The sequence below is a fragment of the Macaca nemestrina genome, chromosome 2, assembly GCF_043159975.1.
Source record: "Macaca nemestrina isolate mMacNem1 chromosome 2, mMacNem.hap1, whole genome shotgun sequence".
Lineage (NCBI taxonomy): Eukaryota > Metazoa > Chordata > Mammalia > Primates > Cercopithecidae > Macaca > Macaca nemestrina.
In genome coordinates, this window is record NC_092126.1 from 51814352 (window position 1) to 51829732 (window position 15381).

General features: G+C 40.5%; 1 protein-coding gene across 3 annotated transcripts in view; it reads right to left on the reverse strand.

The window, feature by feature from the left end:
• Positions 1 to 15381, reverse strand: part of LOC105470050 (ceruloplasmin-like) — a 43658-nt gene that overhangs the window by 1418 nt on the left and 26859 nt on the right. For all 3 annotated transcript variants that reach the window (XM_011721772.3, XM_011721771.3, XM_071091092.1), the window contains 4 exons: positions 13713 to 13819; positions 12320 to 12521; positions 9450 to 9589; positions 331 to 493 (listed from right to left, as the gene is read on the reverse strand). In XM_011721772.3, the coding sequence (XP_011720074.2) occupies positions 331 to 493; positions 9450 to 9589; positions 12320 to 12521; positions 13713 to 13819 (612 nt within the window). The remainder of the gene's footprint in view (positions 1 to 330; positions 494 to 9449; positions 9590 to 12319; positions 12522 to 13712; positions 13820 to 15381) is intronic.

Consider the following 15381-nt stretch of genomic DNA (forward strand, 5'->3'; position numbering starts at 1 on the left):
ATTATTGGCAAGTTTGGATATTTTTATAGGTTCAAAAGATATTTGTTTTTGATCTTCTATGAATTGTCTGTTTATACCTTATATGTATATCTTATGTGAATCTGGAAATTACATTTAACTCTGGAGTATCTTTTATCAGATCATGAAAAGTTATCTGAGTTTTACAAAGAAAATAAAACTAGAGTATCTTGGTCATCTCCAAATAGTAATCTTTGAATGAATGAGTGGCACATCACATTATGTGACTGTACAATGCATTTATAATATCCTTATAGAAATACTACATTTGTTTAAATATCACTTCTAATTAATTTAGCCAATGGATCTTACCTTTTCTTTCAAGTACAGTGTAAGTGCTTTCCATTCCAGCACCAATGTGCTCAAAAACATGGCAATGAAATAACCAGGTTCCAGCATCTCTTGGATACATTTTTACAGTTCGATAGACCCCAGGAGGAAGGTCATAAACATCAGATCGATACACTCCCCAATCCTTAACAAGGAGATTAAACACCATTACATGGCTTCTAAAAGATGTCACTTTACCACTTGCTATAATTCCCAAATTCTGATATACCTAATTAGGTGACAATTAGAAAGCATTAGGTGCTGGGCTGGGCACGGTGGCTTATGTCTGTAATCCATCACTTGGGAAGCTGGGGCGGCAGGGGAGGATGATTTGAGCTCAGGAGTTCAAGACCAGCCTGAGCAACATAGCAAGCTCCTCATCTCTAAAAATATATATATTTTTAAAAATTAGCCAGGCGGTGGTGCGTGCCCATAGTCCCAGCTACCTGGGAAGCTGAGGTGGAAGGATTGCTTGAGCCCAGTTCAAGGCTGCAGTAAACTATGATCACGCCACTGCACTCCAGTATTCCAGCTTGGGTGACAGAGCAAGATGCCATCTGAAAAGGAAAAAGAAAGGGAAGGAGAGGAGAAGGGAGTGGAGGGCAAGAGAAGGGAGTGGAAGCCAAGAGAAGGGAGGAGAGGGGAGGAGAGGGGAGGGAGAAAGAAAGGGAAGAGAAAAGGGAAAGCAAAGGAAAGGAAGGGAAGAGAAGGGAAAGGAAGGGAAGGGAAGGGAAGAGAAGGCAAGGCGAGGCGGCGAGGCGGGGCGGGGCGGGGCAGGGCAGGGCAGGGATTAAGCTATTAAAGCTATTTTGTTCTCTTCTCTGAGTACACTTGAGGCTTTGGAGAAGTAAGTCCCAGAACATTCCAGTGTTAGGTAGAACGCAAAGAAAATGTTTCACTCTACAAGGGTACCTGTAGTTAGTACTGGTGTCAGAAACTTGCCAATGTCTCACACCACTGAGCACTCTAGATTTCAGAGAACTTCTAGTCTCAAATCCCAAAGGTTCTAACGGACATATTTCTAACTCAAGATGTTATGTTGATGTGACATAACATGTTGATGTGAAGGATTGTCATTTCTTGAGATGCAGCTAATCAGAAAAACTCATTGTTACAGGAAAGAGAAGGGGAAAGGGAGGAGAAGGGAGGAGGAGCTCCCTTGGCATCTGCAACCAAGTCTGCCTTCTGGAGATTGGAGCTGAGGGCTGAGGGCACTTTTTAGCTAATTTCTCTCCTAAGCAAAGAACGCAATATTTAGGAAACTATCTCTGTAGGCTGCTTAGAGTTTTAGAGATGAAGTCCTAGGCCCTAGTCCAGATGGATTGAAAGAGACTAAAAGGAAGGTGAATTGCTCTACAAAATAAAATGAGAAGTATTTGGAGGATGGTGGTAGGGGTGGGTTGGGGAACTGCAGCTTAAGAGTTCTGAATAATTTGAGGAGAGAAGGGATGCCAGAGAGTCTAGAGAGGAAAAATGTGGAGAAACAAGTCCTGAGGGTGAGCATAAAAGGCAAATGAGCTAGAGGCTCTCAGTGATGGTGGTGAAAGGGTAATTGGGGGTGGGGCATCTAATGTCACATGGTAAGTGCTTTCATTATGTAGCACTGAAAAAAAAACTTCATTTATCCCTACTCTTTCACTAAAAGTCTGTGACTCACGATGACCTTGATTTTGTGGTTGGTTAAGAGTACCAAAGGAAATGAGATTGCTGCATGTTTGGAATTGCACACAGATATGAAAAAATACCAGCCACAGGAGTTGAGAGGCAAGGGAGATGAGCAGAAGCAGGAAGTTAGAGTTGGGGTGAATAGAAGACATTTAAGCTCTCAAGACTCCCTGCAGATATTGGAAGGCTTAATTTTGCAACTAAAGTGAAAATAATACAGATGACCTAGGATACACTTTTTGAATATCAGAAAAATGTAGAGAACAGTATGAAAAAAAAAATTTAACTACAAATTGGCAATGTCCAAAGCACCAGTAAATGTGGAAAATATACCTAGAGCCCTGGCACCCAAGCAGACTGTAGCTTTAGGGAACAAGCTGTGACTGGCTGGCTTGTCCCAGAACTCAGTTAGTAACCACAGAGGGCTGCTTCACTGCCCTGGGAGTTTCAGGGAATAGAGCCCAGTGTCTGCATAGATGCTGGTGTGATAGCATTCTGCCTCAAGGTGGGAGGCTAGATATATCCTGCAATGGGTTTAGAGTGAGTGGTTAAAGTTGAGAGCCAGTGATACTAGGCTCTGTGATATAAATAGGATTATACTTAAGGGAGGCGGTTTTGTGAAGCACTAAAGAGTTCAGACTCTAGAGTGAGAGCCAGGGTTTAAATCCAACTTCTATCACTTCCTGCTTGTAGGAAAGTTCCCTATTTTGTTAATGCTTCATATAATTTCCCTGCAATTGTACCTGAAAAACAATTCTGATTTCCTTTCAGCTCCATGCAACACTTAGCATGGTTCTAGGCATGTTAGAGGCATTTGCTGGACTGAACTATTATATTTGACAAAATCAGATAATCTGTAAAACATGATGACCAGATTTTAAATATCTCTTTTGGCCCAATTTTTTTTTTTTTTTTTTTTTGACAGAGTCTCACTCTATTGCCCAGGCTAGAGTGCAGCAGCGTGATCTTGGCTCACTGCAACCTCCACCTCCTGGGTTCAAGTGATTCTTCTGCCTCAGCCTCCCAAGTAGCTGGGACTACAGGCACCTGCCACCACACCTGACTAATTTTTTGTATTTTTAGTAGAGATGGGGTTTCACCGTGTTAGCCAGGATGGTCTCGATATCCTGACCTTGTGATCTGCCCACCTTGGCCTCCCAAAGTGCTGGGATTACAGGCGTGAGCCACCACACCCAGCCCTCTTTTGGCCCAATTTTAAAAGTCTTTAATATAAACACTTATGAAATGAGTAATCCTAATATGTAGGCTTTTGCTTTAAAAAAAATGGGGAGTGTAGATGAAAGTGTAGTGAGTTTACGGTGATTAGATTTGGATAATAGAGTTTCGTTACATTATTCTGTTTATTATATAAAATTCTCCGTAATAAAGAGTTTTTATGCCAAAAATAAATTTAAGAGGAATAAATTTGTTCATTAAATGGTGGGAAATAAAGCAGCACACCAATAAGGCTTTGTGCAAACCAAAAGGTGCTTGCTTATCTAAGTTATTTGTACGATAGACACTGCATTAAAGAAGCTATTAACATAATACATCTGGAATTCAGGAAAGCTTTATCTGAAACTTTTATCTGTGTGGAAAAGGTGAACTGTACTAATGCCTAGTGGTTGGATTAAATGTCTAAGGTGTGAAACACAGAAAATATAATTGATCCTAAATTATACATTAATGTTTACATAAGGAATTAGGATGAAGAAATAAAAAGCTCTTTAAGTAAACATTAATGAATGATACAAACTTGGAAACTGAAAGAGGAAGGATAAAATTTAAAATACTTATCATAAAGAAATGATGAGTCAAAAGTGGTCATGATAACAATTGTAAAGAAGTGTGGGGGAGGGGCCAAGATCACCTATTAGAAGCAGCTGTGGTCTGCAGCACTCGCGGAGAGGAATGAAAGAAGCAAGTGAATTCAGCAACTTCTACTGAAATATCCAGGTTCTTGCATTGGGACTGACTAGGCAAACCACTCGGATCCATGGAGAATGAACAAAAGCAGGGTGTGGTGACAGCCCATGTGGGAGTGGCATGGAGCCAAAGGAACTCCCAACCCCAGCTAAAGAAAGTGGTGAGTGGTTGTGTGACACCACCCAGGAAACCATGCTTCTCCCATGGATCTTTGCAACCTGAGGATTAAGAGATCCCCTCATGAGCCCATGCCATCAGGGCCTTGGTCCCATACACAAAACTGTATGGACTCAGCAGAGCAGCCATGGAGTCACACACGGAGACGCAGAAGTTTTATATACTCCGGCCCCAGGAATCCTGGCAAGTCAGGAGATCCATCCATACATTCCCCTAGAAAGGGGGCTGAATCCAAGGAGCCAAGCAGCATTGTTCTGCAAGCCCCAATTCCATGGCACCTCACAAGTTAAGACCCACTGGCTTGGAATTCCAGGCAGCCGATGGAAACAGGTTGGAAACTGCCTGGGACAGCACAGAATTCCTAGGGGGAAGGACAACCACCATCTCTGTGGTTCAATCAACTCAGCTGTTTCAGCCTGCCAACTCTGGAAAGCCCAGGCAGTCCGGATGAGGAGGGATCCCCTACAACACAGCACCGTCACTCTGCCAGATCCTACATGGCCAAACTACTTCTTTAAGTGGAACCCTGATCCATTCCTCCTACTGGGCAAGGCCTCCCTGCAGGGGTTTCAGCAACTCTAGCCAGGGTTATACAGATGGAACTCTGACCTCTCCCTGAGACAGAACTCCCAGGGAAATGGGCAGCTGCCATCTCTGCAGTTCAGTTGACTCAGCCATTCCACCCTGCTGGCTCTGAAGAGTCCAGGAAGGGTCCCCAGCAATGCAGCACTCCTGCCCTACCAAAAAGCACCCAGACTGCTGCTTTAAGCAAGTCCCTGAACCTGTTCCTCCTGACTGGGCAAGACCTCCCAACAGGGGTCTCCAGACACCTCCTACAAGAGCATTCGGGCCAGCAACAGGTTAGTACCCCTCTGGGATGGAGCTTCCAGAGGAAGTATCAGGCTGCCATCTTTGCTGTTTTGCAGTCTTCACTGTTGATACTTCCAGGTACAGGAAAAACCAAGGCAACTAAGATCTGGAGCAGACCCCCAGCAAACCACAGCAGCCCTATGGAAAAGTGGCCTGACTGTTAAAAATAAACAAAGAGAAAACAACAACGACATGAGACCCCTTAAAAGCCTCATTCAAGGGTCAGCAACCTCAAAGATCAGAGGTAAATAAGCCCACAAAGATGAGAAAAAATCAACGTGCAAATGCTGAACACTCAAAAAGCCAGAGTGCCTCTTCTACTCAGCTGAGGCTGAGACGGCTGAATTGACAAAAGTAGGCTTCAGAAGGTGAGTAATAACAAACTTCACTGAGCTAAAGGTCCATGTTGTAACCCAATGCAAAGAAACTAAGAATCATGATAAAACAATACTGGAGCTGATAACCAGAATAGCCAGTTTAGAGAGGTACATAACTGAACTGATGGAGCTGAAAAACAACACGAGAACTTCACAATGCAATCACAAGTAACAATAGTACAATAGACTAGATGGAGGAAAGAATCTCAGAGCTTGAAGACTATCTTTCTGAAATAAGACAGGCAGACAAGAAGAGAGAAAAAAGAATAAAAAGGAATGAATAAAACTTTTGAGAAATATGGGATTATATAAAAAGACTGGACCTATGACTGATTGGGGTACCTGAAAGAGATGGGGAGAATGGAACCAAATTGGAAAACATTCTTCAGGATATCATCCAGGAGAACTTCCCCAACCTAGTAAGACAGGCCAACATTCAAATTCTGGAAATACAGAGAACCCCAGTAAGATACTCCATGAGAAGATCAACCCAAGACACAAAATCATCAAATTCTCCAAGATTGAAATGAAAGACAAAATGTTAAGGGCAGCCAGAGAGAAAGGCTAGGTCATATACAAAGGAAAGCCCATCAGACTAACCGTGGACTTCTCAATGGAAACCCTATAAGCCAGAAGAGATCAGGGGTCAATATTCAACATTCTTAAAGAAAAGAATTTCCAACCCAGAATTTCATATCTGGCCAAACTAAGCTTCTTCATAAGTGAAGAAAAAATAAGATTCTTTTCAGACAAGCAAATGCAGAAGGAATTTGTCACCACCACCCTGCTTTGCTCCAGAAGGAAGCATTAAATATGGAAAGACAAAACCATTACCAGTCACTATAAAACCTCAGTGAAGTACAGAGACCAGTGACACTATGAAGCAACCATATAGTGGTTTATGAAGCAGCCACATAAACAAGTCTGCAAAATAACCAGCTAGCATTATGATGACAGGATCAAATTCACACACTAATCTTAAATGTAAATGGGCTGAATGGCCCAGTTAAGAGAAACAGAATAGCAAGCTGGATAAAGAACCAACACCCATCTGTATGCTGTCTTCAAGAGACCCATCTCACATGCAGTGACACCCATAGGCTTGAGATAAAAGGATGGAGGAAAATTTAGCAAGCAAATGGAAAACAGAAAAAAGCAATCCTAGTTTCTGACAAAACAGGCTTTAAACCAACAAAAATAAAACAAGACAAAGAAGGGGATTACATAATGGTAAAAGGTTCAATTCAACAAGAAGCACTAACTATCCTAAATATATATGTGCCCAATACAGAGCACCCAGATTCATCATGCAAGTTCTCAGAGACCTACAAAAAGACTTAGACTTCCACACAATAATAGTGGGAGACTTTAACACCCCCTCCTAACAATATTAGACAGACCATCAAGACAGAAACTTAACAAAGATATTCAAGATCTGAACTCAGCTCTGGATCAAGCAGACCTGACAGATACATACAGAACTCTCCACACAAAAACAAAAGCATATACATTCTTCTCATCACCACATGGTACTTAACTCTAAAATTGATCACATAATCAGAAGTAAAACACTCCTTAGCAAATGCAAAAATAATTAAAACCACAACAGTCACTCAGACCACAGCATGATCAAATTAGAAATCCATTTTAAGAAACTCATTCCAAACCAGTCGGGCATGGTGGCTCATGCCTGTAATCCCAGCACTTTGGGAGGCCAAGGTGGGCAGATCATGAGGTCAGGAGATCGAGACCATCCTGGCTAACACAGTGAAACCCCGTCTCACTAAAAATACAAAAAAATTAGACAGGCGTAGTGGCAGGCACCTGTAGTCCCAGCTATTCAGGAGGCTGAGGCAGGAGAATGGCATGAATCTGAGAGGTGGAGCTTGCAGTGAGCCGAGATCATGCCACTGCACTCCAGCCTGGGCAACAGAGCGAGACTCCATCTCAAAAAAAAAAAAAAAAAAAAGTACCAGACTCTTGTAAGTTCATTCTCTCCTGGATCAGGAAAAAGACCTGGAAAGGGAAGAGGATTCTCTGCAGAATACAGATTTTCCCCATAACAGTTAGATTTGCAGGGCTGTTTCAAAAAATGTCAAAGAAATATATTTTAGGGTAAAATACTTTGATTTCCTAATTTAGGGCCTGCTAACTGTCATGTTGGTATCTTATTACTACAAAGAGTCTGTTCTTTCAGTCTTAAGGTCTTCATTTTAATGTTAATGCTGGTCAGCTAAGAATGAATTCCAAAGGGTGGAGAGTATAATGAGGCATATCCAACCCTCACTTCCCATCATGGCCTGAATTAGTTCTTCAGGTTAACTTAGGAATGCACTTGGTCTAGAGGATACTTAGAATTTTATTCAATTTTTCAATTGTTTGGGGGGCTTAGAATTTTATTTTTGGTTTACAGTGAGGATTGGTCACCAGAAAGCCCAGGGCAGGATTAGAGGATTGGGACTTTCAGCCACATCCCCTAACCTCTGGGGAGGGAAGAGAGGCTGAAGGTTAAGTTAATCATCAATGGCCAGTCATCTAATGAATCATGCCTATGTAATGAAGCCTCCATAAAAACCCAAATGGACAGGATTCAGAGAGGCTTCAGATAGCCAAACATGTGGTTCCTGGAGGGTAGCTCACCTGGAGAAGGGATAGAAGCTCCATGTGCTCCTCCCATACCTTACCCTAGCATCTCTTCACCTGGTATTCATTAACACACTTTCTAATATCCTTTTTGATAAACCAGTAAATGTAAGCAAGTATTTCCCTTCATTCTGTAAGTCATTCTAGGGAATTAATTGAATTCAAGGAGGGGGTCATAGGAATCCCAATTTATAGCCTGCTGCACAGAAGCATATGAAAACAACCTGGAGCTTATGATTGGCATTGGAAGTGGGGGCAGCCTTGTAGAACTGAGCTCTCAACCTGTGGGATCTGACGCTGTATCCAGGTAGATAGTGTCAAAATTGAATTGGAGGACACCTAGATGGTGTCCAATGCAGAACTGATTGATTGGTTGCAGAGGAAGGGAAATCTCCCCACCCTTATTTGTGACCAGAGATCAAAGAAGTCTTCTATGTAACTGATTTTGAGTGAGAGAACAGGAAAATCACTTTGATACGGTTTTTATTCCTATATTCTCAGAATCACCTTAATCAAGTTCTTAAACTTAGCCTCAGCAATATGAGGACCTATTGCCATCATGTACCTCTTGATGTGATGCATGGGGAGCATACAACATCACCTTTGTGGTGTTCTAGGCAAATTTGTTAAACATGGATCCAATCATGAGGAAACTATCAGGCCAATGCAGAATATGGAACATTCTACAAAACAACTGGCCTGGACCCTTCAAAAATGAAAAGTTATGAGGGAGGAATTTTTTTAAAAGGCAAGGGGATCTCTTCAGATTTTAGGAATGGTATGGCAATGGCAACCAAATGCTATGTATGCATCTTGATCAGGTCCTAGGTTTTAAAAAAAACAAAAAACAGCTATACAGAGCATTTTTAGGACAACTTGGGATATTTGAATGTATTGTACATTAGACTATATTATTGAATTAATGTTAATTTGGGGGTGTGATCATTTTATTGTAGTTGGGGTGGAGACTGTCCTTATTCTTAGGGATGATTCAGTATTTAGGGGTAAAGAGTCATAAAGTTTGCAACGTACTTTGAATTGCATTCAGAAAAAAACATAGAAGAGAAAGCTAATGTGGCAAAATGCATATGAGCATTCAGAGTATTTTTCTTTATGTTACTGAGGGCATAAAAAATTTTTTTAAGTTGGGATAGAAAGTGAAAAACTAGAAATGGCTATAAAAGTCTTATTTATCTATTAACTAACAATAGATTAGAGTGAGAATCTCTTTCTTTCGTTGGCATTTCATTCTTTGGTCAGCATTTATCAAGGGACCATGGGATATAAAGAGCTAAATTATAATTATTTTCTTGTACCTGATATAGATGATATGGATCAAATTTCTGACTTGGTCATTTTCTTTCCAGCCCTGTTATCCTGCCATACTACTCCATAACTGGTTTACAAGGCCTCACAGTATATGGACCCGTCGAAGGCTCTTACCTTGTATTCATAGCTATGGCCATGAAAGTGAACGGTGTGCACGTCAGCTTCATCTCCCATGCCAATCAGATACCAATTCACTACATCCCCAACGTGAAATGTTAGACCTTGGTTATTTCCAAACAGTCTTCCATTAATTGCTGTGGGTGGCAGGGAAAGGCACAGTTTATTATATTCAACAAGGATTTAAAATAATGTGGGCTTTTTAAAAATAACCACTTTATAAAAGCATAATCATCCTTAGAGAAAATATCATGAATGTTTTCAGAAGCAATGGGGATTTTAAAGCCAGCCTGAGGAAGCTGTTAAATGTGACCAAGACATCCATTCATGGATGTGTCTAATTCTAAGGAGTTTGTTTTGCCCAAGGAAATCAGGCACTGACTTTGTGTTAACATGATCGGGTTGAATTTGACTATTTCACAGCTAAGCATACTTATATTGGTGAATTGTGTATTTAAAATTATCACAAGAGGCTTAGAATATCAGGAATGGCCAGGCATGGTGGCTCATGCTTTTAATCTTAGCACTTTGGAAGGCTGAGGCAAGACAATCACTTGAGTTCAGGAGTTCAAGAACAGCCTGGGCAACATAGTGAGACCCTGTCTCCATAAAAGACAAAGAAAAATATTAAGAGCGTGCATTCTTAATTAACTGCCCTAAGTCAAACTTCTGTGATCTGCCACTTGTATGTCTGGAATGGCCATTTGTGAGGTCCGGGCCCCCTCTTATCCTCTATAGGTGTGGTCTCCAAAGGGTAATGTAAATAAAATATGAAGATTATATATACACACATACACACACACACACACACACACACATACACATACATACACACACACATATCCTCTTTTTACTTTGCTATTTTGTGTGCATTTTTTAAATGTATAAAATGCATTGGTACAGTGGTGCAAGTATATAATTTATAACTAATATATCTATGGAGGCTAAACTCTAATGCTTTCAGCTGATGGAGGGATGTAATAGAAGAAACTAGAAGACACTGCTCTAGACTAGTGCTTCTCACACTTTAATGTGAATATGGCCTGGGGATTTTGTTAAAATTCAGATTCTGACTTAGGTCTGTGAAGCCTGAAATTCTGTATTTCTAGCAAGCTCCCAAATGATGCTCATGCTGCTGGTCCTTGGGCCATACTTGGAGTACAATTGCCCAGACGAGTGCCAGAGTTATTCCTAAAATCTATCCCCACCAAGCTCAGTATACTTGGTGCTTTAGTACAGTGGTTCTCTACAGGAGGTGATTTTGTTCCACAGGAGACATTTGGCAATGCCTAGAAATATTTTTGGTTGTCATAACTTGTGGGGAGCTGCTACTGGCATCTAGTAGGTGGAGGATATAGATGCTGATAAACATCTACAATGCACTGGATAACTCCATACAACAAAGAGTTATTTAACCTAAAAGGTCAGGAAGTTAAGAAACTCTGGTTTAGATTAAGTCTAAATTCTTAACAAGGTGTTTGAGGTCTTCCACAATTCTGTTGGCTCTTTCTTCCCAAGTGCCATGTGACTTAGATCACATTCTTCCATCTACCCAGAATGTCATATCCCTCCTTTTCTAAGTGGACAGACTCCTATGCAACCTTACAAAATCAACTTGAATGTCTCTTCCCTATCATGAAGCCTTTCCAAATCTTCCAAATAAGGATTTAAAGCACTGCACTGTGTTTAAATTCCCATGACAGCATCCCATCCCGCGTCATACTCCTTGGATTGTCGCAAGTCTGGCGTCCCTTAGACTGTAAACAACATGAGGGCAGATGACCCATATTATGGGCCTTTGTATCTCTTTAGGGCCTTGCAAGGTGCTTTGTGCCCTCTATGACACTTATTAAAAAGACTATTGGTAAAATGGATGTCACCCTTGACATATATTTCTAAAAATATTTACATATATTTCTAAAAAGGAAAAAAAAAAAAAACCTTAGAAGTGGGAAATTACTATATTTGAATTTGCCTTAGTTAAGGATCTTTTACCCAGTCATATCTCTGAACCCCCTCAGCTGAGCAGCTTAAGACCAGAAGTTTCCCTGGCTAAGAAAGTGAGATTGTTTATGTGCTTTCTATTGGAATAATTGTCTTGTTACTGTGATTCTAGATGGGGGGAGGTCATCTAGATGTACCTAGATGCATCTAGTCACAGTCAACCTATAAAATAATTTTGGTTGATGAGCATGAAGTTTTCAAAACTTCTGCCTGTGAAGGTAATGTGATGGAAGGGTGAGGCCATGTTCACTTTGGTTTGCCCCAACCCCCACCTCTCCCTGTGTTCATCCAGGCAAAATACTTAGAAAATTATGATAGTAAGGCCTTTCTGAAATGACAGCTGATGTTCCTGGTTTTACATTGTCTGCATAGCTCTAGAAAGCATGAGCATTTGCTGTGCTGACTAAGTCAGTAGTCTGTGGCATATGGGCAAGGCCCAACACACTGCCTCTGTTACTGCAGCCCATGAGCTAAGAATGGTTTTAAAATTTCTAAATCGTTGAAAAAAAAAGGTAAATAATATTATTTCTTGACATGGTATATGAGATAAAAATTTCAGCATCCATAAATGAAGTTTTTGGCTCTCAGTCACTTTCATTTGCTTTCCTATTGTCTATGACCACTTTCGTTCTACAGTGGCAGAGTAGAGTATGGCTTATGACAGAGACCATGTGGCCTGCAAGCCTAACTTCTTTACTATCTGGCCCTTGCAGAAAAAATTTGCCGACCCCTGGTCTACATGATCTATACCAGTCCTATGTAGTTGAATTCTATAAACTGTGCTGAGTGAGGTCCTTTCATCTGTTTCATTTGTGCAGAGCAACCTGTGGGTTACCATTGGTGAGTCAGTGAGTGAATGTTACCATGCATGTGGTTGCTGAGTTGAAAATTATCATCTTCCTTGTCCACTTTGTTTGGCTCTGAAGCATAGGTATTGATATTGTCTTCAAAGTACCAGGATTCATTCTCATCGAAAACCATGAAGTGGAGAACACGGTGAACTATGTTGGGGCTGATGTCTTTGCGGCATACAATCAGAGGGCCTACCAGTCCACTGTAGAGGTCCTGAGGAGGCAAAGCAAGATCATTCACTGTGGCCACAACTAACATTTTCCCTCACAAAATAAAAGAGGTAGATTCAAGTTTCAGTTTTTAATGAGGTCAGATCCTGAGTTTTTAATTATCAGGATTCTGAGAGTGAGGAACAAAATGTTTGACGTGCTCAAGGCTTGACTGAAGAAAAATTGTAACCTCATTCATTAGAGTTGAAGTCTAAAGAGAACACCAGACCTCTGAAAGGGATTTTAGATACATTTTTCAGTGGATTTAGCTCTATTTTTGACATTTTAATAAAAAAAGAATTTTGGTTTTAATTAGAATTCCTGGCATTGAAGTTGGTTGGCAGGAAGTCTAAAGGAGTTAGTCCCTTCACCTTTGTGCTTTTGCCCCTGCAGCAAATTTTAGTTGAGAGTCTTCATTTTGTTTTTGAATTAAATCTCTGTGTAGATTCTTGTTCCAGACAGAGTGGGCCAAGATAAGAGTTCAAACAGAACACTTGCACTGTTTTTTTTTTAGTGCAAATAAACCTGAACCCTATAATTGAGGGTTTTAAATATAAACACACACATACACCCCCTACACACACACACACAATATGTATATATTCATTTCTTATTAATCATAGAATTATACCATTCTTCATTTATTATTACTATTGTTACTATTATTATTATTATTTAGAGACCAAATCTTGCTGTGTCACCTAGGCAATAGTGTGACCATAGCTCAGCATAATCTTGAACTCCTGGACTCAAGCGATCCTCCTATCTCAGCCTCCCATAGCTAGGACTACAGCACGTGCCACTGTGCCTGGCTAATTTTAAAATTTTTTGTACAGACATCAACCACCACATCCAACTGAATTTTAAAATTCTTTACAGTATGTTGTTTTCTGTAATCCAAATACTATTCAGTGGAACAAAGTATAGTCTATTGTTGTATAATTAGTTATATTTTTCAATTCACAGTGAGATTATGCAATGAATTATAAACTTAAGTAACCATAATGTAATAATTTATTTTGCTTTTGAAAAACGCAGACCCATGTAGGAATAAAAGCTGAACAGTAGTTAAGTTACTTAATAGAAAGTTTACACAGAACTAAGATTTTTAAGAACAATGATAAACACCTTCTTTCTTCCATTATAATTTCTAAGAGGAGATAGGATAATAACTCTTATTTGATTTAAACTTTACCTTAGCCACAGATACAGTTGAATAGTAAAACCAAGGTATGCATTCAAAGTCCAGTGAGGTAGGACCAGTTCTATCAGGTATCTGCCAATTATATATTTGAATCTCTCCTGAAATAGACAAATGAAGTGTATTTAAATAGAGCTTTTAAAATCAGACTTCTTTATGGAGAACCAGACGATGAGCAAACACTAAAGCTATAAAAATAGTAGGCAGCATAGTCCTAGCTTTCACTTCTGGTTTCACTTCTTGCTTTCTGATCTTAGTCAATGTGGCAATTACTCAATGTGACAAAGCCTTGAATCCCAGCTCTGAACCTTCCAATGTGTGGATCACATGTACCTCCTCCCTGACCTCAAGGCTGTGCATATTAGTCCTATTGGATCTTAATTCTATATTCTTGCAGTAAAGTTCTTTTGCTCCCTCCCCACCATAATCCTGTGTCTCCCACTTCCAAAGCTCCATGGGAGTTATAGTCCTGTGACATTAACCAACCCTAACCCCAGCTCCCAAATCTGTAACAATCTACTTAGCACTAACCCTTGCATTCCAGTACACCACACAATGCCTGGCATATAGCAGGTAGAGTACTCAGAAGTGTTTGTGGAATGCATGTAGTAGATCCTTTCCTAACTAATCAGAACAGAGGGCTGACTTGCAAACTCCCTTAATACGAGACTCAACAGACCATAAGACTGTTTTTAAAAACAAAAAGAAATATTTTGCCCACCATCAAAGTCTATCATCAGTCTCTCTGCTTTACAAATCATTTCTTTCTGAATTTGGCTTTCATTGATACTCTTAATTTCCAAAACTACTTGTTTTGGTGAGCAACTATAGTGGACATTCTAGGACATCCCTAGATCCCCAATCAAGAATGAAGAACATTTCACTCCAGCAGGTGTCAGCCCGCTTTAGAGAGAGACTTGGCTGAAGAAAGCCACCTTGCTCAAGATTGCATCTAATAACTGCTGCAGGGACATAACAGCCCAGCTCTCTCACTCCAGCTTAGGACAGCTGAGGGTCACCCTATCATCAGAGCGGGGTTGACTGTGACTTCTGTTGAGGCTGCATCTCTGCTCAACCTCACTCCCTGTCCAATCCTACTCATTTCTCATTCTTTCCATACTAGCTGATTCCAAGAGCACTATCTACACACAAATCCTCATATCAGAGTTTGCTTAATGGACATTTTTTATTAAAAAATATGAATGTTCTTCTGAGTTAATTATGTTGAATGGCATGCTGTGTAGCAGTGATTCCATTTCATGGAAATGTTAATACATGGGGTCCATCATTTCCTCTTATTGGCTCAATCCTCCCCTGCTTTCTCACATATTGCATCTTGTACTCAACTCCTACTTTAGCACCTTAGTTGGAGAGATTGAATATAGTATAAGAATACCTGGCAGCTGGACAGGTAAAGAGGTGGAAGGGAGGGTGGATCTAGAGGAGAAATTGATACACTGGGGAGGTGGTCCCTGAAGACCAAACCTTCACTTCACAGTTTTGCTCATGGTGCCCCAATCTGGAAGTAAACTTGACTTGCAGAAGGAACTTCCCCGCCAAATGCTTTCTTCAGGCCCATCTTACTAGTCCACTGGTCTCTCTCATCTGGAACTGCACCCATATATTTAAAAGAACATTAGCCTCGTAGTCCTGCATAAAAGCT